The sequence below is a fragment of the Acomys russatus genome, chromosome 2 (assembly GCF_903995435.1).
Source record: "Acomys russatus chromosome 2, mAcoRus1.1, whole genome shotgun sequence".
Taxonomy (NCBI): Eukaryota; Metazoa; Chordata; class Mammalia; order Rodentia; family Muridae; genus Acomys; species Acomys russatus.
In genome coordinates, this window is record NC_067138.1 from 35,637,439 (window position 1) to 35,659,403 (window position 21,965).

Consider the following 21,965-nt stretch of genomic DNA (forward strand, 5'->3'; position numbering starts at 1 on the left):
TTTGACAGGACTCTTCCTGTGCAACTAACTTCAGGCTCCTTTTCAGTTCTGGCACAAATATTAGAAGGTGAAGGTATGTCTTTAATCCCAGCACTCAAGAGGCAGAGGCAGGCAGATCTCTGAGTTCAAAGCCAGCCTAATCTACAAAGGGAGTCCAGGATAGCCAGGGGTCTGTGTAAATGAGATACTCTGTCTCAAAATAAATAAGTAAGAAAAAAAGCTAAGATGTGTTTTATTAGCTCGGCAGTGGTGGCACACGCCTAAAGGCACTTGGGAGGCAGAGGTAGGCAGATCGCTGTGAGTTTGAGGCCAGCCTGATCTACAAAGTGAGGCCAGAACAGCCAAGGCTACACAGAGAAACCCTTTCTCGAAAAAAAAAAAAAGATGTGTTTTATTAAAATATTTTAGATTTATTTTTTATATAAATGTTTTACATGCATGTATATGCACCATGTGTGTCCCTGGTAGTCAAAGGACAGTATTGGATCCCCTGGAGCCAGTTATGGACAATTGTGAGTCCCCCCATATGAACACTAGGAATTGCTCCTGGGTCCTCTGTACCAGTAGAAAGTGCTCTAAACAGCTAAGCCATCTCTCTATCCTCTCATTATTTTTGAGTTGTATATATTAAACATCTCAACACTTATTAAAATACAGATTTTCCCAACCAAAACACTTCTAGAAAGACATTTTCAGACTGGTTATGTGAAACAGTGTTCATATATATTAGTACCAAGAGATTATCGATACCAAGCAGCATCAAAACCTTCTTAGGTGAGAAAGGGAGGCATAGCGGTACATGTCTACACTTATAGCATGCAGGAGACAGAGGTAATAAGGAATTCAAGGCTAATCGCAGCTAGAGTGAGTTCAAGGCCTCTATAGGCTACGTGAGGCCCTGTCTCTAAATAAATATCTAGATATTTTTAAAAAGGACAACAAAAACAAGAACATGACAGGGCCAGATAGATGTAAAGAAATGGCTGGTATTTTGGCAATTTTGTCCTAACCCTGTGCTATGACTGCCTAGACCTTCCTCAGCCTCCCAGCCCCCAATAGCCACATCTGCTTTGACCACACTTTTGGAACTGCTCATGACCCTGACCACGGTCCAGACATATTAACCAAAATAATGGATGTCTGTGCAAGCTAAAATATAAATCTAAAATAACAGAGGAAGTATAAACCAAAAGTAATTGTCCTGCAGTATCAGAAAATTCTGCAAAGCTCTGAAAAACAAACAGGTATTGCTAAGCCACTTAATCCCTCAACTAATAGTTTTGCCTTTTTTTTTTTCCCCCTGGTTTCTCATGACAGGGTTTCTCTGTAGCTTTGGCTGTCCTAGATCCACTTTGTAGACCTGGCTGGCCTTGAACTCACAGCAATCCACCTACCTCTGCCTCCTAAGAGCTGGGATTAAAGGCAGATGCCACCATGCCAGGCAGTTCTATCTTTTAAAACATTGTATCCCAGCCAAGCATGGTGAAGTACATGTTTAATCCCAGCACTCAGGGAGGCAGAGGCAGGCGGATCACTGTGAGTTCAAGGCCAGCCTGGTCTACAAAGTGAGTCCAGGACAGCTAAGGCTACACAAAGAAACCCTGTCTCGAAAAAAACAAAAAATTAAACAAAATAAAAAAGCACTGTATCCGGTTCAGGGCAATGGTGACATGTCTTTAATCCCAGCATTTCAAGAGGCAGATGCAGATGAATTTCTAAATTTGAGGCCAACCTGGTCTATTGAGTGAGTTGCAGGACAGCCAGGACTATGAAAAAAAAAAACTTGTCTCAAAAACAAAACAAAACATAACTTAGGGTTGGAGAGATGGCTCAGAGGTTAAGAGCATTGGCTGCTCTTCCAAAGGTCCTGAGTTCAACTCCCAGCAACCACATGGTGGCTCACAACCATCTATAATAAGATCTGTGCCCTCTTTTGACGTGCAGGTGTACATGCAGGCAAAACACTATATATTTAATAAGTAAATAAATCTTAAAAAAATAAAATAAAAAGCCGGGAAGTGGTGGCACACGCCTTTAATCCCAGCACTTGGGAGGCAATGGTAGGTAGATCGCTGTGAGTTCAAGGCCAGCCTGGCCTACAAAGCGAGTCTAGGACAGCCTGTGCTACACAGAGAAACCCTGTCTTAAAAAACCAAAAAGGAGGAGGAGGAGAAGAAAAATTACGAAAAACAAAACCAACCAACCAACAAACAATAAAAAGATACATAAACCAGGTGGTGGTGGTACACACCTTTAATCCCAGGACACGGGAAGCAGAGGCCAGGAAGATCTCTGTGAGTTCGAGGCCAGGCTGGTCTACAAAGTGAGTCCAGGACAGCTAAGGCTATATGGAGAAACCCTGTCTCGAAAAACAAAACAAAACGAAACAAAAATAAAAGATAAATAAATAAAAACACTATACCCCTGACACTGAACACCAAGAGACTCTGAGGCATGAGCTCACTCTTGGCTCCTGGCTAATAAAAGGCAACACACAAACACGCACGCGCGCGTGCGCGCGTATACATACATACATACATATATACATATATATATATATACATACATATATATATATATGTATGTATTAGATTTTTCAAGACAAGGTTTCTCTGTGTAAACAGTTCTGGCTATCCTGGACTCACTTTTGTAGACCAGGCTGGCCTTGAACTCACAGCAATTCGCCTATCTCTACCTCCCAAGTGCTGGGATTAAAGGCATGTGCCACCATGCCCAGCAAGGCCAAGGATACTTTTAATTGGTTTAATTAGCATAGTTGTCAATAACAATCTCACCTGGATCACTTCACTGAGTCTCTTTCACACACATACATACAAAATAAGTAATTTTTAAAAAAGATTTATTATGTATAGTGCTCTGCCTGCATGTATGCCTGCAGGCCAGAAGAGGGCACCAGAGCTCTTATAGACAGTTGTGAGCAACCATGTGGTTGCTTAGGAATTGAATTCAGGACCTTTGTGCTCTTAACCTCTGAGCCAATCTCTCTAGCCCTAAAATAAGCAATTTTTTGACTGAAAATCCAAGTTTAAAAAAATCCCAGGTGAAACATCTAAACATTTGTGAAGTCAAGTGTTATTAGCATTGCTAGATAACATAAAAATGTACCATTTGATATTTGGGGTACATACTAAAAGTTAGTTGTCCACTGCCTAACATTCCTGTTATCGTGTGTGTGTGTGTGTGTGTGTGTGTGTGTGTGTGTGTGTGTGTGTGTACATCTGTGTGTCTGTGTGTGCAGGGAAGGGCCAGAATGTTAGTTTAAGGGTAACTAGGCAGATTGGGGACAAGGAATGCCACAAAGATCACACCACACAACAGATCTAATGGAAGATATTTATTGGGAGGTGGGCACAGTGGCACACACCTGTAATCCTAGCACTTGAAAGGCAGAGGCAGGCAGATCGCTGTGAGTTCGAGGCCAGCCTGGTCTACAAAGCGAGTCCAGGACAGCCAAGAATACACAGAGAAACCCTGTCTCAAAAATCTGAAAAAGAAAAAAGAAAAAGAAAAACCAATCAATCAATCAATAAATAAATAAAAATAAATTTAAGAAAAGAAATTGAATTCAGGTTGCCAGTCTTGCCCCACAAGCACCTTTCCCCACTAAACTGTCTGGATGACCCCACATGGTTTTTTGTTTGTTTGTTTTGTTTTGTTTTTCGAGTCAGGGTTTCTCTGTGTAGCCTTGGCTATCCTGGACTCACTTTGTAGACCAGGCTGGCCTCGAACTCACAGCGATTCCCCCTGCCTATGCCTCCCGAGTGCTGGGATTAAAGGCGTGCGCCACCACGCCCGGCTCTCACATGGTTTTTTTAAGACAGGGCCTCTTCCTGGGTGTAGGAGGAACAGCTCAAGAGTAAGCATGGGAGAACCCAGGACTGCTGATCACACAGGTCTATTTTGTTCAACAGAAGGAAATGAGTGATGCTTGGTCTCTTTAGAGTCAGCCTCCACCTGAGTCTCCCCCAAACCCTGAGTATTGTTTAGGCACTAATCCTGGGCTTTGTCTCTCAGTGAACAGGAGCCATCCTTATGTATGAAAGAGGTCCCTTGTGCTTTGCATCCTCCACCAATAAATTCTATCCATATTACAAACCCTTCCTCCTTAGTCCTAGAGCAACCACATGGTGGCTCCAAACCATCTATGAGGGGATCTGATGCCTTCTTCTGGCCTGTAGGTGTACATGCAGGTAGAGCACTGTATACATAATAATAAGTAAATACAGCTTTTATTTATTTATTTTTGGTTTTTCGAGACAGGGTTTCTCTGTGTAGCCTTGGCTGTCCTGGACTCGTTTTGTAGACCAGGTTGGCCTTGAACTCACAACAATCCACCTGCCTCTGCCTCCCGAGTGCTGGGACTAAAGGCATGCGCCACCACTGCCCAGCTAATAAATATATCTTGAGAGAGATGGGGGGGGGGGGAGGCCTATGGAGTTGGAAGATCTTAAAGGAGAGGAGAGGGGAAACCATGATGAGCATATATAGCACAAAAACATTTAAATTTGAAAATATAGGATGGGGGGGGGCTGGAGAGATGGCTTAGCAGTTAAGCACACTAGCTGCTCTTCCAGAGGTCCTCAGTTCAATTCCCCGCATCCACATGGCATCTCACAACTGTCTCTAACTCTAGTTCCAGAGGATCTGATACCCTCTCACAAACATAACATGTAGTCAAAACACCAATGCAAATAAATACATTTAAAAATACATTATTTCCTAACAAACCGTTTTAGGCAGGCACAGGCCTGTAATCCCGGCTACTCAGGGAGCCGAAGCTGGGGCACTGCTCACTGGGGCAGTTTAGTGAACGCATGTCTTAACAGGAAAAGGACTGGAGTTGTAGGTAATGGTAGCACTTACTTGCCATGGGTTCATTTTTTTAAAAATTTACTTATCATATATACACGATGTTTTGCCTGCATGTATAACAGAAGAGGGCACCAAATCTCATTATAGATGGTTGTGAGCCACCATGTGGTTGCTGGGAACTGAACTCAGGACCTTTGGAAGAGCATCTAGTGGTCTTATCCTTGGAGCCATCTCTCCAGCCCTTTGTGTTTTGTTTTGTTTTGCTTTGTTTTTGTAAGGCAGGATTTCTTTGTGTATCTATCCCTGGCTATCCTGAGCTTGCAATGCAGACCAGGCTGAACTTGAACTCAAGAGATCTTCCTGCCTCTGCCTCCCGAATGCTGGGACTAAAGGCGTGCGCCACCATGCCTGGCTTAGTCAGATTTTCTTAAATCCTATTACAATCTTGGATAAGTATTTCCTGGCTGGGAACTGGCTCCTGAAAGCCCTGTAGGACTGTGTGTCCAGTAGATCCCAGAAGCAAAGTGGCAGGTAAAACAAATACAGAAGCGTAAGAGAGTATGAAAAGCAGCTCTTCGAATACATTAGTATTTCAATATAAAAATCAGAACCGTGACTATGTACCATTAGCCAGTACTCAAATGAAATTCTGCTATTTAGAAACTGTTTACTATTATTTTGATATTGGGTATCACGCCCAGGGTACTCTATCACTGAAATAGAACCCCAGCCAAAGATTACAAAACCATCAAAATCTCATAGAAATGATGGTCATGGATCCTAACCCTCTGGAACTGTGAGCCCTCACATTAAATACTTTCTTCTATGAGTTGTCTCAGCCATGGCGTTTTTTTTCCATAGCAATAGAAAAGTAATTAAGATATCCACTCAACTAGTGTTTACTGTGTACCATGCATGGCAAGCTCTGCATAGTCAAACTATAGTGGGTAACAAGAATTACAGTGCCACACCTGGTTGGAGCCCGGGGCCTAGAGTCCCAACCATGCAGGGCCACTGGAGCCCAGGACTGAGTGAGGCTCATTCTCTGTGACTCCCGGGTGTGAGGGCTGGAAAAGCTGGGAAACTATAAAACTGATAGGGTGGTTTATTGATTTGGTTTTCCAAGACAGGGTTTCTCTGTGTTGCCCTGGTTTTCCTGGACTCACTTTGTAGACCAGGCTGGCTCTGCCTCCCAAGGGCTGGGATTAAAGACATGCGCCACCACAATCCACTCGGGTGGTTTATTTTTTAATACGTTCAGGTTCCCTTTCTCATTTCTTACTCCATCACCCTTACTCAATTATAAATATTGCAAGTATGTCAGATTCCTACAAGTCTTTATTTTGTGGTTGTGTGGAGGGGGTGGGGCTGCAGGAAGTATATGTGCACCTGGAGGCAAGTGACAAGGGTTGGTTCTTTCTCTCCAAGGTATGCGCCTACCAGGGCAGGAACGCAGTCCTCGGACTTGCTAGCATGCACCCTTACCCACCAGTCCCTAAACTGTATTATGAAAAGAACAGTTGCACCAGGAAGTCTCCAACAAGATGGGAACAGACTTCTAGCTTTGTAGGACACTGATTTTGCCAAAGGCAGAGAACAACCTTATGTCTCTTGGAGACAGCAAACTGAAGAACAGCTTCAGCATTGTTTTTGTTTTTCCAGACAGGTTTTCTCCGTGTAGCCTTGGCTGTCCTGGACTCACAGGCTGGAACTCAGAGATCCACCTGCCTCGGTCTCCTGAGTGCTGGGATTAAAGTTGTGCACCACCACTGCCTGGCCATACTATTTTTGTGACAGGGTCTCACTCTGTGCCTCCATCTGACTGCCAACTTCGAACCCTCCTGCCTTATCCTAAGTACTGGGCTAGTCACACCCAGTTCGTTGTCAAATACAGAGAACTGAAAATAAGATGCATTCACTGGCACTGGGTAGGCTCTGTCAGTAAAGACACAGCCCACGACCATGACGGATGTGCTCAGAGTCTCAGCACCCACAGAAAAAGCCAAGCACGGTGGTCCCTCTATAATCCCAGCACTAGGGAGGTGAAGCACTGAACTGCAGGCTTAGTAAGAGTTCTTGTCTCAGTCAGTTGGAGAAGGGATTAACCAACCACACACATGTGCACCTGTACAGCCCCTCCCACCTGCCACACAAACTTCTGGCAGCTGTCAGAACTTAAAAACTCAAGCTTTTGTGTCTCCATGGTAAACTAGGGCAGACTTCCCTACCTTCTGCCATCATCACCACATGCCTTCAAAAACAAAAAACAAAAGAACACAAAGATTGAGATTAAGCAGGCAAGTTTTATTATCAATGTAACAATTCTACAAAAAACGCAGTAGTACTGTAGTGAGCATCGCTGCCCATCAGTCCTTCGGAGTTTCGGGCAGGAGCAGCTTAAGGCATCAAGTATGAACTTTTTTCTTATTTATCTCAAGTGCCAGATCTCACCAATCTTCACACAAAATGCTTTTTCTTCTTCTTTCTTCCCACTGCAGTTGAAGGGCTATTATTGTTGTCAAGTAAGAGGGTAAGGTTTGACGCCCCAGTCAAGGTGTTAATGCAAACTGAAAACAGCAGCCACAAAGTCTGCATGCATGGCACTGCATCTAAGCGAGGACAACATGGGTAACAAAAACATGTGAACTAATCGAATCACCTTCCTCTTGAGTGACAGAGGCAGCAGTACTAGCTAGGGCCTAATACTGCACTTCTGGAGCCATCAACACAGATAAACACACCTTGCTAAACCCTGAGCGCTGGTGCTACGCTAACTGCTCAGCGTTTACCTCAGTGCAGTATGCTTACTACAGGTTTACCTTTTGAAGGTTTTAATTATTACACAGTTGAGGCATTACAGAAAAGGGGGCTACCTTAATATATACAAGCATTTACTTTGGTTAGTATATTGCTTTCCAGAATACACTGTTCAAATAGTCTTATTTTTGTGACATTAAAAACTATGGAATTTCTGTTATTAAAGTCCAAACCATCAACAATGAAAAAAGTACAATATAAAATAATACGCATGAAGCCGAACATTCAGTCAAAGCTCAAACTAGGAATTACTAACTACACATAGCTGCTTCATTTTTGGTTTCAAATTTTGGCCCCTACTTCATTCTTATTTACAACTGGTATCTGTTGAGGAAAACAGCCAAGCCCTTTAACCAGGCATGTGTGTGGAAGGGGAGTCTCCAGGTGTGTCTGTGAAGACGGGCTACTGGGAAAGAACTCGGGGCTCAAGTGTGCTAGGCAAGCTCTCTGCCACCGAGCTATAGGCCCCGCCTGCCTGAGGTTGTTTTTAAAAATCTGTTTTTAACTATAAGGCACCATGATGGCCTAGCGAAGAAAACTAATATTTGGGAAAATACTAGTTTTAATTTTATTCCTTTTCTTAATTTGGAATTTAAGTATTCTAAGAAGTTACACTTAAATTACTTAGCAACGGGGTTTTATTTTACAGAACACAGCGAGCTAGAAAAGTGGGAATACACAATGAAGCTTCCATAGCACTTAATGGTGCATGGTGGATGCTAGTGGAATTTTCTTACTCTAAGGCTTAAACTTAGGAAACAACTGATGCCACTTTAGCTGGAAGTGAAACATTTGACTTCAAATTCACATTTTAAATTCCTATTTGCACTCAGCAAGGAGCCACGTGTGTGCATGCTGCTTGCTATTAAGGTTTGGCATCACTGGCTCAACTTTTTTCACTCCACCAAAAGATAAAGCCTAGCCTACTGTCCAATCATGCTGGCTGAAAATCCTGCAGCCTGAGTGTAGACAAACATCCCCTGAAATTGCTAGAAGTTTTCTTGTCTGATAGCTTCAGGATCACCATACGTCTTTCAAACACTGAAAGGGTTAAAAAAGAGAGAGAGAAAGAATATTATAACCTCTAAATTTAATTTTTCAAATCCGTAAGAGACTAACGTCTTTCAGACAGTCCCCGTTTCTATTTCACAGTGGCATTCACACAGGCAATGCTTGGAGTTTAACAGACTAGCAGAGAGGTCTGTACAGCGCTGGCAATTCTTGTAATTCCCTTCCCTTTGTATTACTGAATGTACTTAACACGTAACACTGCATCTGCCAAATTCAACTGGGCTCCATTTTACACACTCTTCCGCGTGGCTCAGTGTCTAACATTCTTCTAGCACTAGACGTTCAACTCAGTGTTAGTGGCTTTACACAGCAGGAGTGCGGACTATGGTGGCTTACACCTTTAATCCCAGCAGCACGAAATTGGAAGCAGAATTTGTGTGAGCCCCAGGACAGTCAGGACTACAGAGAGATCTTGTCTCAAAACAAAACAAAACAAAAAAACCCAAAACACCAAACCAAACAGAAACACAGGTCTAGGAAAAGACTCAGTGGTTAGGACTCCCTGCTGCTCTTCCAGAGGACTAGATTTTGGCTCCCAGCTGCCTGTTACTCCAGCTCCAAGGGTTCTGATAACCTCTGTTGGCTTCTATGGACAACCATGTACACACTTATGTGTATGCGCATGCACACACGAATAAATAAAATAAAAATTTGAAAAATACATCTTGAAACAAACAAACAAACAAACTTTAGGGCCAGGCGTGGTGGTGCACACCTTTAATCCCAGCACTCAGAAGGCAGAGGCAGGCAGATCGCTCTGAGTTCAAGGCCAGCCTGCTCTAGGACAGCCAAGATAACACAGAGAAACCCTGTCTCAAAAACAAACAAACAAAAAACAACAACCTGTAATTCTAGTGTAAAGTTCAAATGATTGCTAGCAAAAACATTAAAGTTAATAAGCAGCACAAGCCATGACCGTCAGTGATTGATTAGCACTTTGAGTCATACAGTTCATTTTCACACACCCTGCACGTCTTGACCCTTTTGGCAAACCTCTATCTCTAAAAAAAACAAGCAAACAAAAACTTACAACTCGTAACAGCAGCAAAAGAACAGTTATGAAGTAGCAACAAAATGATTTTATGGTTGGGGTCACCACAACTGTGTTAAAGGGCTGCAGTGTCAAGAAGGTAGAGACCCACCCCCTTAGCGTAGCTTTTAGATGTGGTACGATGTAGCACGGTCATCAGTCAAAGCACTGACCAAACCCAGGTCTTCACACACACTACACACCCCAGTCCCTATGGCCACGCCGAAGATGGGGAACGGGAAGCAGTCAGTCAGTGTGAGCTGGCACAGGAAGCCATGCCTACCCGAGGATCCAGATGTGGAAGTTCAAACAGCTGGAGATGAATATCAGAAGGGCCGAGCATCAGCTCCGATCACGTACAGGCTCTTGTATGGTCATTTTCCCTTCCTTTTTGTTTCCTTTTCTTTTACTTTTTGAGCCAAGGGTTTCCCTGTGTAGACCAAGCTGCCCTTGAACTCAAGAGGCCAGCCTGCCTCCGCCTCATGAATCTGGCATTAAAGGAATGCAACACCATGCCCAGTTTCCCTTCTTTAAAACATTTTATTTTGTATTATTTTTAGTTACATGTATTCATGTGTGTCTGTGTGGGAATATGTGCACATGCGTGTAGGTGATGGAGGAGGTGAGAACATGCCCTGGCGATGACGTTACAGGTGGTGGTTAGCCCCGACATGTCATCTAGAAACCAAGTTCAGCTTGTCTGCAAGAGCAGTGCGTACTCTTAAGTAAAACACCAAACCATCTCTCCAACCAGTCACTATTCTCCAAATAAGCAACGGTGGCAACAGCGGCAACCAGGCCAGGTCTGGCAGGGCACATCTGTAATCCCCGATCTCAGGAAGATGAGACAGGAGCACCGACCCCCCCAAATTCAAGGCCAGTGTGGATTATATATAAAGTATCAGAATAGCCAGGGGATGCAGCAACACCAGTGTGTGTGTGTGTGTGTGTGTTGTTTTCGAGACAGGGCTTCTCTGTGTAGCCTTGACTGTCCTGGACTCACTTTGTAGACTAGGCTGGCTTCCAACTCAGAGATCCAGCTGCCTCTGCCTCCCTGAGTACTGGGATTATAGGTGTGTGCTACTGCACCCAGCTGTTCACTTTGCATTGTATCATAACTAGTTTAGAAATAATTCAAAGTATATGGGAGGATAAATGTGAGCTACAAGCTGATGCTATGTAACTGTATATGAAGGTCTGGAGTATGTGTGGATTTGTGGTACATGAGGTTTCCGTCAAATCCCAAGGGCTGGCTGGAACAGAGAGACCTAGGTGGAAATCTTTACACACACGGCTTCCTCCTATGCCATTTTATTAACATGGCATATTTTTTTAAAAAAAAGAAAAGAAAAAAGAAAAACCAAACACCTCAAAAATTAAAATAAAAACCATTGGAATTATGCATTATGCATACTTTCAAATGTAAATGAGCTGGGTGTGGTGGCGCGCGCCTTTAATCCCAGCACTTGGGAGGCAGAGGCAGGCGGATCGCTGTGAGTTCGCAGCCAGCCTGGTCTACAAAGTAAGTCCAGGATGGCCAAGGTTACACAGAGAAACCCTGTCTCGAAAAACCAAAAAAAAAAAAAAAAACCCAAGAATTCCAAAATTAAGCCAAATACCAGATTGTTAGCATTCATGTTTAAAATGTGATTTACAAAGAGATAAGTAAGTGCTCAGCTTAAAACACTATGCATGGAGAAGCCACTCTCTGGATACACATGCTGGCACACACACAGAGAAGGAAGTCTACCAATTATTCACCATGCTGTCGAAATGCCCAACATGCCCTAGTTTTCCTTAAAGAACGTCGCCTCTCCTACTGCTAAGACCATGGCGAGGCGAGTTGACAACCACCTACAACAACTCAGGCAGCCCCGGAAAGTCCCGCATGATCCAGCACAGTAAGACAGCAGTGAGCCTCACTTGAACGTCGTGGCTGGGTACTGCATGATGTGAACCTGGCTAAAGCAAGGTCCTCAATCTATGAGGCCACTCAAACCTGGTGGGCCTGTCAGTGTTCAATCAATACCATTCCTATTCCCAGCTCATTATATTATACTAAAAATCACGTTGGGGCACCTACAAATACATGCCCATCCCAAGCTGTTGTGCAGAAGAAACAGAATGATAAAAAAGGATGTTAAATGTTTAGCTTCCTCAAACCTTGTTTTTTTGGAGGGAGTGGGGATGGGGGGAAGGCAGGGCTTCTTTGTGTAGCCTTGGCTATCCAGGACTCACTTTGTAGGCCAGGCTGGCCTCGAACTCACAAAGATCCACTTGCCTCTGCCTCCCAAGTGCTGGGATTACAGGTGTGTGCACAGCATTACTGCCGGGCCAGACCTGCCTCATAATCTCAGAGATGTGAGTGGCATTTCAGTTTTAGTGAAGAAGCCTTAGCATCTTTAACGGATGGCAGAAAAGGACAATCTCAGAAGGAACGATAAAAATCAATACTGTGATCCAGACACAGATGAGGGAATCTATTACTTACCATGGCCTTGCAATTTAAAATTTTCAAATGCAAATGTTCTCTAACCTGTCTCTCTTTTCTAGTGAGATGTTAAAACAATGTTATATTTTGTCATACACTCTCATTAAAGTATTATGTACCCAGGAGAATTTCTTTCTCTTTTCATTTTAGAAACAAGGAAGGCCTTGCACTGCAGACAAGCCTGGGGCTACGTGGGAACTCACTAGGTAGCCAGGTGAGATTCGAACTTCAAACTCCTCCAAGATCTCAGATTAAAGGTCTGGAAATCTGGAAATCCTCCTGCCTCTGCCGCTTACGTACTAGAATTGTGGATGCGTACCAAGACACTGAGCTTACACAGAAAAATTTAAAGATAACTGGATTTCACCAGGTATAAAACATTAGCATGGGTTATTTAACAAGACCCTTTCTCAATAGAACAAAAAAGAAAAAACAGAAGCCTAAAGTCCTGATGAGTTGTGTTGTTTAAATCCTCTGCGAAATGATGCGGACTCCAACTCCCTAGTCCACGCTGGTCTGTTTCAATCTCTGAGCTATTGGGATTACAGACAGTCATCACAAAGAATGATCTCTACCCGACTCTGTGGGGCACCAGGCATGAGCGTGGTGCACAGACATACATGTAGGCAAAATACCCCGCCCCCAAGATTCTTTGGAAGGAATAGAAAACTATTCCAAAAGGCAAAATGTTGTTTGAAGACGGCAGCACGATGACAAAAGGCCAAAGGAAACAGAGCTCAAGGAGCTTAAAATCTAAAGTAGACGGGAGATCAAACAGTCAGGAGCCTAGGTCAGTGACATTCAAGGACACTAAAGGGAAAATCTTAAACAGATGAAAGCGTATTAAAGGGACAAGCTAACCAGAGCGAGCTCCTCAGCACTGGAGGAAACACATTCTCAGCAGCCTAAAGGGCAGTCAGTCAGTCCTGGATGACCCCCTAGTAGCAAATAAATATGCAAGAGCCAATGCTAGTATAGAAATATGGTGGGGCAATATGGGAAGCAATTCCCAGTAACACACTAGGAAAACCTTTCCCTGGAATGTGGGCAGGAGAGGAATTCTCTTCCAAACAGCACAAGGAAGAAACAGTAATGGCCGCCCAGTGAAGGAAGGTAGGAGGCACAACGTGAACCAAGAGGTGAACGCTAATTTACCCAGGAATGCCACATGGCACTACATGTCCCTAGACAGCATATAACAACCCGGGAACTGCACACATGTGATCTTTCCTCAAACCTACCAACACAAGGAAACCCAAACTGAAGGACAGTTCAGAAACTGCTTCAAAAGCAATATATCACAAAGGGCAAGGTCATGAAAACCCAACAGCCAGAGAAGCTGGCATGGACCAGAGGCCACTAAGGCCACTAAGGCCATAGGACTGACTATTGAGTCAAAGGTCAGAGTCTAGAGCACAAAAGGACGTGTGTGGAAAAACTAGAGAAGTCTCTCTCTTTTTGTTTTGTTTGTTTCTTCTGTTTTTTGAAACAAGACTTCTCTGTGTAGCCATGGCTGTCCTGGACTCACTTTGCAGACCACGCTGGCCTCGAACGCACAGCGATCCGCCTGCCTCTGCCTCCCGAGGGCTGGGATTAAAGATGTGTGCCACTACGCCCGGCTAAAAGCAATAAAAATGTTAACACAGAACTTTATAGTTTATAAGCCTTACAGCTGGGGATGCGGGTGATACAGCTCAGGAAGAAGAGACTGTCTAGCACGCACACAGCCCTGGGAGGCGGGAGATACAGCTCAGGAAGAAGAGACTGTCTAGCACGCACACAGCCCTGGGAGGCGGGTGATACAGCTCAGGAAGAAGAGACTGTCTAGCACGCACAGAGCCCTGGGTTTTGTCCCCAGCCCCACAAAACACACACTGTACATTTGTTTACATTCATTAATCCACCTGATTCCTCAAAATTGAGTTAAATATGCAGCATTGCTTCTTCTACATATTCTACAGTGCAGAGAAATGCCACACTTAGCGGCCTCATCTTTGTATGAGAACAGAGCTCATCTGTAGGTAAGCAACCCTGACAGATTGAAATTTAGGTGCAAACACTATCTTTTGTCCCACAGGAGGAGAACAAAATTTAAAAAGGTGTCCGGTTATATGGGAGACATCTCTTTCAGCCAAGTATCAAGCAGCCTTCTCAGGGATCAGGGTGCTCTGGGCATACTCAATAACTCAAGAAGTGCTCTCACAGTCTCTTGTGATCACGGACAGAGACAAGTGAGGGAGAAAAGGGTATCAGCGAGCTACATGATGAGCCTCAGCACTGGGCCTGGGAGAAGCCAGGCCCCACTCCCACTGTGAGAAACAGAATGATCCTTGAGGGGCCCCAGCTACTGTAAAGCCGCACTGAAAAAGGCAGATATCAAACTCTTCACCTGCGCCCGAAACTATAGTCAGAATGAGGAGCCACACAGAGATTCATATTTCTCAAAGATGACGGAATACTGGCAATTACATCTCCAGTTTCAATTCCACATCGTTGAAGCTCAGAACCATCTAACAAAATTAGAAAACAACAAGTTTGGAAATCTAACAACCAAAGTGAAGAAAAGAGCCACACCGATAGCCTTCTTCGGTGGAAACAGAATGCCAGCATCCTTCTGGGAAAACTCGTGAGTTAGTGGAAAGAATCCTTCCTGATAATAACCCACTAATTCTATCAATATTCTATCTAGCTTTAGATTAAAAGGGGAGAAAAAAAGACATACAATGAAAGGGTTTCAATAATTTTGAACAAAGCCAGTTTCTGTTTTTAGCAGGAGTCTTACAATGTCCAGAATCTTCCTAAAAGTGAACAGCAGGTACACCTAATTGCACCTGGCTGAGCTGGACACGCAAAAAGTATGTATCATCTTCTAGAACGGTGACTCATACACTCACTCACTCTTCCTCCCTTCGGTTTTTCGAGACACGGTTTCTCTGTGTAGCCTTCGCTGTCCCTGACTCGCTTTGTAGACCAGGCTGGCCTCAAACTCACAGAGATCCACCTACCTCTGCCTCCCGAGTCCTGGGATTACAGGTGTGTACCACTGTGCCCGGTTGTTTTTTTTTTTTTTTTTTTTTCTTGAGATTTATTATGTATACAGTGTTTTTGCCTTAATGTACTCCTGCACACCAGGAGAGAGCACAAGTTCTCATTACAGATGGTTATGAGCCACCATGTGGTTGCTGGAAATTCAACTCAGGACCTTTGAAAGAGCTGCCAGCAATCTTAACCTCTGAGCCATCTCTTCAGCCCTGTCTTCTTTTCTGTATCATGTGTGTGTAGTGCACATGTAGAAGTCAGAGGACAACCTTCAAAGTCAGCTCTCAATTGCCATGGTGGGACTCAGTGATCACATTCAGGTTATCAGGCTAAGCAGCCACCTTAAGTTAAAAAAAAAAAAAAAAGGAGAAAGGAGAAAGGAAGAAGAAGAAAAGGAAGAAAATAAAAGGAGGAAGAACAAGAAGGAAGGAAGGAGGGAAGAAGAAAAGAAAAAGAAGGCCAGGCATGGTGGCGCACACCTTTAATGCCAGCACTGCGGAGGCAGAGGCAGAGGCAGGCGGATCTCTGTGAGTTCGAGACCAGCCTCATTTATAAAGCAAGTCCAGGACAGCCAGGGATACACAGAGAAACCTGTCTCAAAAAAACCAAAAGAGGAGGAGGAGGAGGAGGAGGAGCACTCTTTCCCACAATTGAGAAATAAACAAATGTCCAAGAAGGCCCTCACTGCAGAGCAGCACACAACTCTCATGCACACACGTTACCCTGACACTGTGTTCTTGGACTACAAACCTCCTCCCCGTCCCCACTCCTTCAAGGTCTTCTGCGTAGCACAGAGAGGAAAGCGGAACCCCTCACTTGCTCCTAAAGAAACCCAGGTTCTTGGCTTCTCTACTTGGGCCTCTCTGGTTTAGCTGACATGACAGGTCCTTACCTTCTTTCTGAGGACGCTCTAACTGCTGGGGCCCTTAAATACAAACCCACTCTTTGGGTAGAGTCCTGGCCTGGTCATTTGTGTGTACAAGTCCATCCTCGGTTGCATACTAAAATGCAAGTTGAAACAAACAGGATCAAAAGATGGACAGCCTGTCACTATGGATGTTACTTAACTAGACAGATCAACAAAAGTATGACATTTAGATCCTAGCAAACGACACTGTTGTAAGCCACACACATGAATTTCCTCTAATGCTTCACTTACTACTTAGCAAAATCTCTTTCAGGAGGCTGTTACACTGAATACATGTATTAAAACTTAAACAAACCCACCAGACCATAATTAAGGGAGATCAAATCTGATCTCTCTCCTTTTAAGATTTTAAAAAATATTTATTTTAAAAATTTATTTATTTATTTATTTATTTGTTTGTTTGTTTATTTATTTATGTTTTGAGAGACAGGCTTCTCTGTGTAGCCCAGGCTGTCCTAAACTCACTTTGTAGACCAGGCTGGCCTTGAACTCACAGAGATCCAATTGCCTCTGCCTTCTAAGTACTGGGACTAAAGGTGTGTACAACCCCGCCCAGTTGGCTTTTTTTTTTTTTTTTTATACGTATCAATATTTTGTTCGCATGTACCAGAAGAGGACAAGAGATCCTGTAGATGGTTGTGAGCATCTATGTGCTGGGAACTGAACTCAAGACCCTCGGAAGAGCAGCCAGTGATCTTACCTGCTGAGCCATCTCTCCAGCCCAGAATCTGGTTTCTTAGTAGTAAACTTCAGGTATGATAGGATATTACTTATTTGAGCATAAACACTTTAACCCAGTTAATTTTAAACAGTTTTAGATCTGAAATAAATTCTCTCAGTTGGGTACTAAATAATAAATTTTGTAATAAAGTTTGTATGAGTCATCAAAAGACATAGAGTCAAAGTGTTGAGGAAGAAACCCAGTATTTATTGAAAATTCAAAGCCATGAAAAAGCAACAGCAAATGAGGAGTAAATGAAGTGTTAAAGATATGTAAGGACTTCCAAAGACATGAGAATGCGCAAGCCACCATCCAAAACACCAGTGCCCTTATCTTAATGACCAGCACAATCCTCTTACTGTCAGCAATTATGCAGAACTATTCACACCACGCAGCCAAGGGTGGCCCTGAACTCCTGATCTACCCAAGTGCTGGGACTGCTGGTGGGTGCCACACCTTGATGGTCTTACGAGCTGCTGGGGTGAAACTCAGTGCTTCTGCACCCTAGGCATGCACTCCAGCAGCGGAGCTAGGCGGCCATCCCGGCCTTGTTTTTTTCTATTGATATAAAGTCCTGTGGCACACCCCAGGCTAGCTTCAATTCTCCCCCAGGCCTGGACCCTGGGATGACAGTGGGTGCCACCATAGTCAACTACGACAGGCCTGACGGTAGGACCTGTCCCCCCTGCATCTGACTCTGCCCAACAGAAACCCTTGCCCTTCCTAGCTTTGTATCCCCTATCCCTATAACTAGGGAGTTCACAAAGTTGGGATAGTTTTATAAGAGAAATGATGTGGAATTAATGGGGGAAATGTATCTAAATTCTTTATTTTAAAAAATTACCCATTTCTCTTTTGCTTTTTTTTTTTTTTTTTTTTTTTTAAAGACAGGGTCTTACTATGTAGCTACAGTTGTCCTGGAACTCACTAAGGCTGGTCTCAAATTTAGAGATCCAACTGTCTCTGCCTGCAGAGTGCTAGGATTAAAGGTATGAACCACCACACCCATTTAAGATAATGCATTTCTAAAATAACATTTGCTATTATGGTTTTATGTCTGTTTAAAAGATAAAACTGGGGCTGGAGAGATGGCTCAGAGGTTAAGGACACTGACTGCTCTTCTAGAGGTCCTGAGTTCAATTCCCAGCAACCACATAGTGGCTCACAACCATCTATAATGTGATCTGATGCCCTCTTCTGGTCTGCAGCGGTACATGCAGGCACAGCACTATACATAATAAATAAATCTTTAAAAAAAAAAAAAGAAAAAAAAGAAAAAACTGGATTTTTAAAAAAAAGATAAAATTGGACACCACTGGCAAAATGAACCAATTATTTCTTGGATATTTGTTTTAAGTATCTCAATGTAATTATCATATAAAACTAATAAAAAAGAATCAGAAATAAAATTAAGACAAGTATTAAGATTAACAATAGTAGTTGGATGGTGGTGGCACACGGATTTAAGGTAAATGGATCTTTGTGAGTTCAAGGACAGCCTGTCTTGAGAAAACAGTAACAGGGCATGGGGATGCATACTTTTAGTCTCAGTGCTTGGTACTCTGAATTCCAGGCCAACCTGGTGTACATAGTGAGGTCCAGGATAGTCAAGGCTACACACTTAAATCGGGACAGAAGGAGTGGGAGTGTAAACAGACTGCACTCCAGAGAACAATCTTTAAGGAGTCATCTACAGTTTTTACCACCTGTGACAAAGCCAAATTCAAGGAATCTAGGACCCCATAATTACCAGCTGTTCGCTGAAGGGCAAACAACAAATAAGGTGGCACAGACTTTTAAAAAGACAGTAGGAGCCAGGCTTGGTGGCACTCGCCTACAATCCCAGCACTTAAGGAGGCAGAGGCAGGAGGATCTCTGAGTTCCAGGCCAGCCTGGTCTACAAAGTGGGTTCAGGACAGTCAAGGCTACACAGAGAAACCTTTTCTCAGAGAAAAATAAAAGACAAGAGTGAAAAATCTTAGGTTTTATGTAAGAATGAGAAGAAGTTAGGTATAAAGCTCTGAATGCATGCCTCACAGCTTGAATTGCTGAAGGCAGATGCTGGAACTACACGTCTGGATGACTGGGGTCCCAGCGTAGCCCTGATTCACTGATCTAGTTTGCTGAGCCAGGCAAGTCGAGCCTGATCTACATAGTGCTCAACTGAGCTATAAAAGAGTGTGCGTGCCTCAAACTCATTTAATAAGGAAATAAAAATAAATTCCAAACACTTCCAAAATAAAAGCAAAATATCAAGAGAAGAAATAATGCAGCATCACGGTGCTCTGAGATTGACAGAGAGCTCTAACCCTGAATGACTCTAGAAGCTACACGAGAACGTTTGCCATAAACTTTATCACGTTACTTTTCAAGAATGTCAGATTTTAACATTTTTGTACCTTGCCCACTTTTTAATCGCATTGACTTATTTTGTATGTGTATGTGCATACATGCAGGCATGCTTAAGCACACATGTGGACATCAAAGGACAACCTTTGGGAGTTGGCTTTCTCCTTCCACCATGTAGGCTCAAGCGGCCAGGCTTGCCTGCAAGCACCATTACCCCGAGCCACCTTGTCAGTCCTGTGCCCAGTTTTTCATCATAAAACTAGAAATTATCCTAATTATGTATTTGAGGGGAAATAAGTACCCACAATCACCAACCACGGTACTTTCTCTACAAGATTAACTTTGCTTAATCTCATTATGAACGTATGTATAGGACTGCTTGATTTTATTCAGTATGAAAGTAAATGAAACTGGACCAACCAAGCTAAACCATTAAGCCCAGCTGATGGTCAAACTTGAAAATTCCAGAGTCTCTACAATGGAAAACTACAAAAGTCAACGTTTTTTCTCAAAAGCCTGATTAACCTTTTCAATCAACTGTCAGTAAAAACCGTGTAATTTAATCTGAGTAAAGGAGGCCTGGAGGGTAGCCTTGAAATTTTCCAGCCCTACAGTGGCTGACCAATCACTCAGAGAAGAGTACCGAGCCACTGACCCATCGGGAACACTGAGTACTCATCTTCTGAAGAACATGCTAAGCAAGGAGGAAAGAAAAGCGACCTTCCTCCTCACGGATAGAAAACACTCCCTGCATGTTAAAGTCTTAAAGACAATGGTGGTTAGGGTGGTAGACAGGGGAAGAGGAGGAGGAGGAGGAGGAGGAAGAAGAAACAAGTTTTGCTCAGATGAACTGGAAAGAAACAGAAGAAGAAGAAGAAGAAGAAGAAGAAGAACAGAAGAAAAGAAGAGAAGAAGAACAGAAGAAGAAGAAGAAGAAGAAGAAGAAGAAGAAGAAGAAGAAGAAGAAGAAGAAGAAGAAGAAGAAGAAGAAGAAATAATAATAATAGGCTTTGCTTAGATGAACTGGAAAGAAACAGGTATCACTGTTACAAACCTGTTACCAAGAAAAACTTACTCTTAAAATCAGAAGACCGTGATGGACACAGGCAGCAGGAAGGAAAGAAAGAAAAAAAGAAGAAGAAGAAAAAAAGATGAGAGCAAAGGCAGCTGTAGCAGATGAGTCACTTCCTGGAGGCCAACCTTCTACTCCAGTTCCAGCACCCAAACAAGTCTGTTAGCTGGGGTGTCTGCTTGCTTTATTTTCTTTTTTCCAAGGTTAGGCAGAGGCTTTTAATTTTTATTTTTCTAAAGTGTACTTAGCAGAGAGCTTTTGATTTTTAAATACTCAACTTGAAACTCCATTTTAAATGTTTCTATTTGTTTATTTACAGTTTATTTGCAGTCCTGGAGATTGAAAATATTGTACCACTAAGCTATATCCTTACTACTCATTTATTTTAAAAAATTTAGATGACCTTATTTGGTATGTGTATTGGGGTGGGGGTGCATATGGGTGTGTGAAGTCAGAGGGACAATCTTCTCCTTCTACCATGGTAATCTCCCAGGGATCACATTCAGGTCATGAGGTTTGGTGGTAAGTGCTTTTTTTTTTTTTTTTTTTTTTTTTTTAATGTGCATTGTATGTCTACGGGTGTCAGATTTTGGAGTTACAGACAGTTGTGAGCTGCCATGTGGGTGCTGGGAATTGAACCCGGGTCCTCTGGAAGAACAGTCAGTGCTCCCAACCACTGAGCCATCTCTCCAGCCCTTCTTCCTGTTTTTTTAGACAGGGTAGCCACCTACCTTTGCCATCCTAGTGCTGGGAGAGAGACAGAGGACAGATGGAGTGGGGGGGGGGGGGGGGAGAAAGAGAGAAAAAAAAACAAAGGAAAAGAAGGAAAAAGAAAGAATGGAAGGAAGGAGGAAGGAAGGTCGGTGGGTGGGTGGGTGTGGAGGTACATGCCTTTAATCCAACACTTTGGAGGCAGAGGCAGGCAGGTCTCTGAGTTTGAGGCTGCTCTACACAGTGAGTTCTAGGTAGCCAAAGCTACATAGTAAGACCTGTCTCAAAAAACAAAACATTTCTCTTATGTGTATGAATATCTTGCCCGCCTGCATGCATGTATACATGTGCATGCCTGACTCCCTCTGAGGCACAGACTCTCTGGAGCTGGAGTTTACTGATGGTCATGAGCCAGCCATGTGGGTTCTGGGAACTGTACCAGTGACCTCTACAAGAGCAGGAAGCACTGTTAATTAGCAGGGGAGCCATCTCTCGAGCCCAAGTATTTTAATTTATTTACCTACTTGCTTATTTGTTTCGAGACAGTGTCCCACTTTGTAGTCCTGGCTGGCCTGGAACTCACTATGTAGATCAGGCTGGACTTGAACTCACAGAGGTCTGCCTGCTTTTTCCAACAATTAAAGGCATACACACCACTATACTCATTTTACTTTTTAGGTCAAGGAATTAACAGATGATCCCAAGGAAAACACCTCTGTGGTCAATCCTGTTCTTTATGCAAGCGCCTGGAAAGCTGCCTGCCCTGATGAGCCTTCCCAGAGCACACTGGCTTTGACAAAGCACCCGGAAGACACAGGGAAAGAGGATTATGTAGCAAGAATTATGACAGCATAGATACGCCCTAATCTTGTCAAGAGGATGAACCTGGACTTAAGTCCTCAA

General features: G+C 43.3%; 1 protein-coding gene across 1 annotated transcript in view; it reads right to left on the reverse strand.

Annotated features, from left to right (window-relative positions):
• Positions 1-8,069: 8,069 nt before the first annotated feature.
• Positions 8,070-21,965, reverse strand: part of Esrp1 (epithelial splicing regulatory protein 1) — a 58,197-nt gene continuing 44,301 nt past the window's right edge. Inside the window, exons 15-16 of the mRNA XM_051160273.1 lie at positions 16,174-16,282; positions 8,070-8,691 (exon numbers count right to left, since the gene is read on the reverse strand). Of these exons, the coding sequence (XP_051016230.1) occupies positions 16,208-16,282 (75 nt within the window). The 3' untranslated portion in view covers positions 8,070-8,691; positions 16,174-16,207. The remainder of the gene's footprint in view (positions 8,692-16,173; positions 16,283-21,965) is intronic.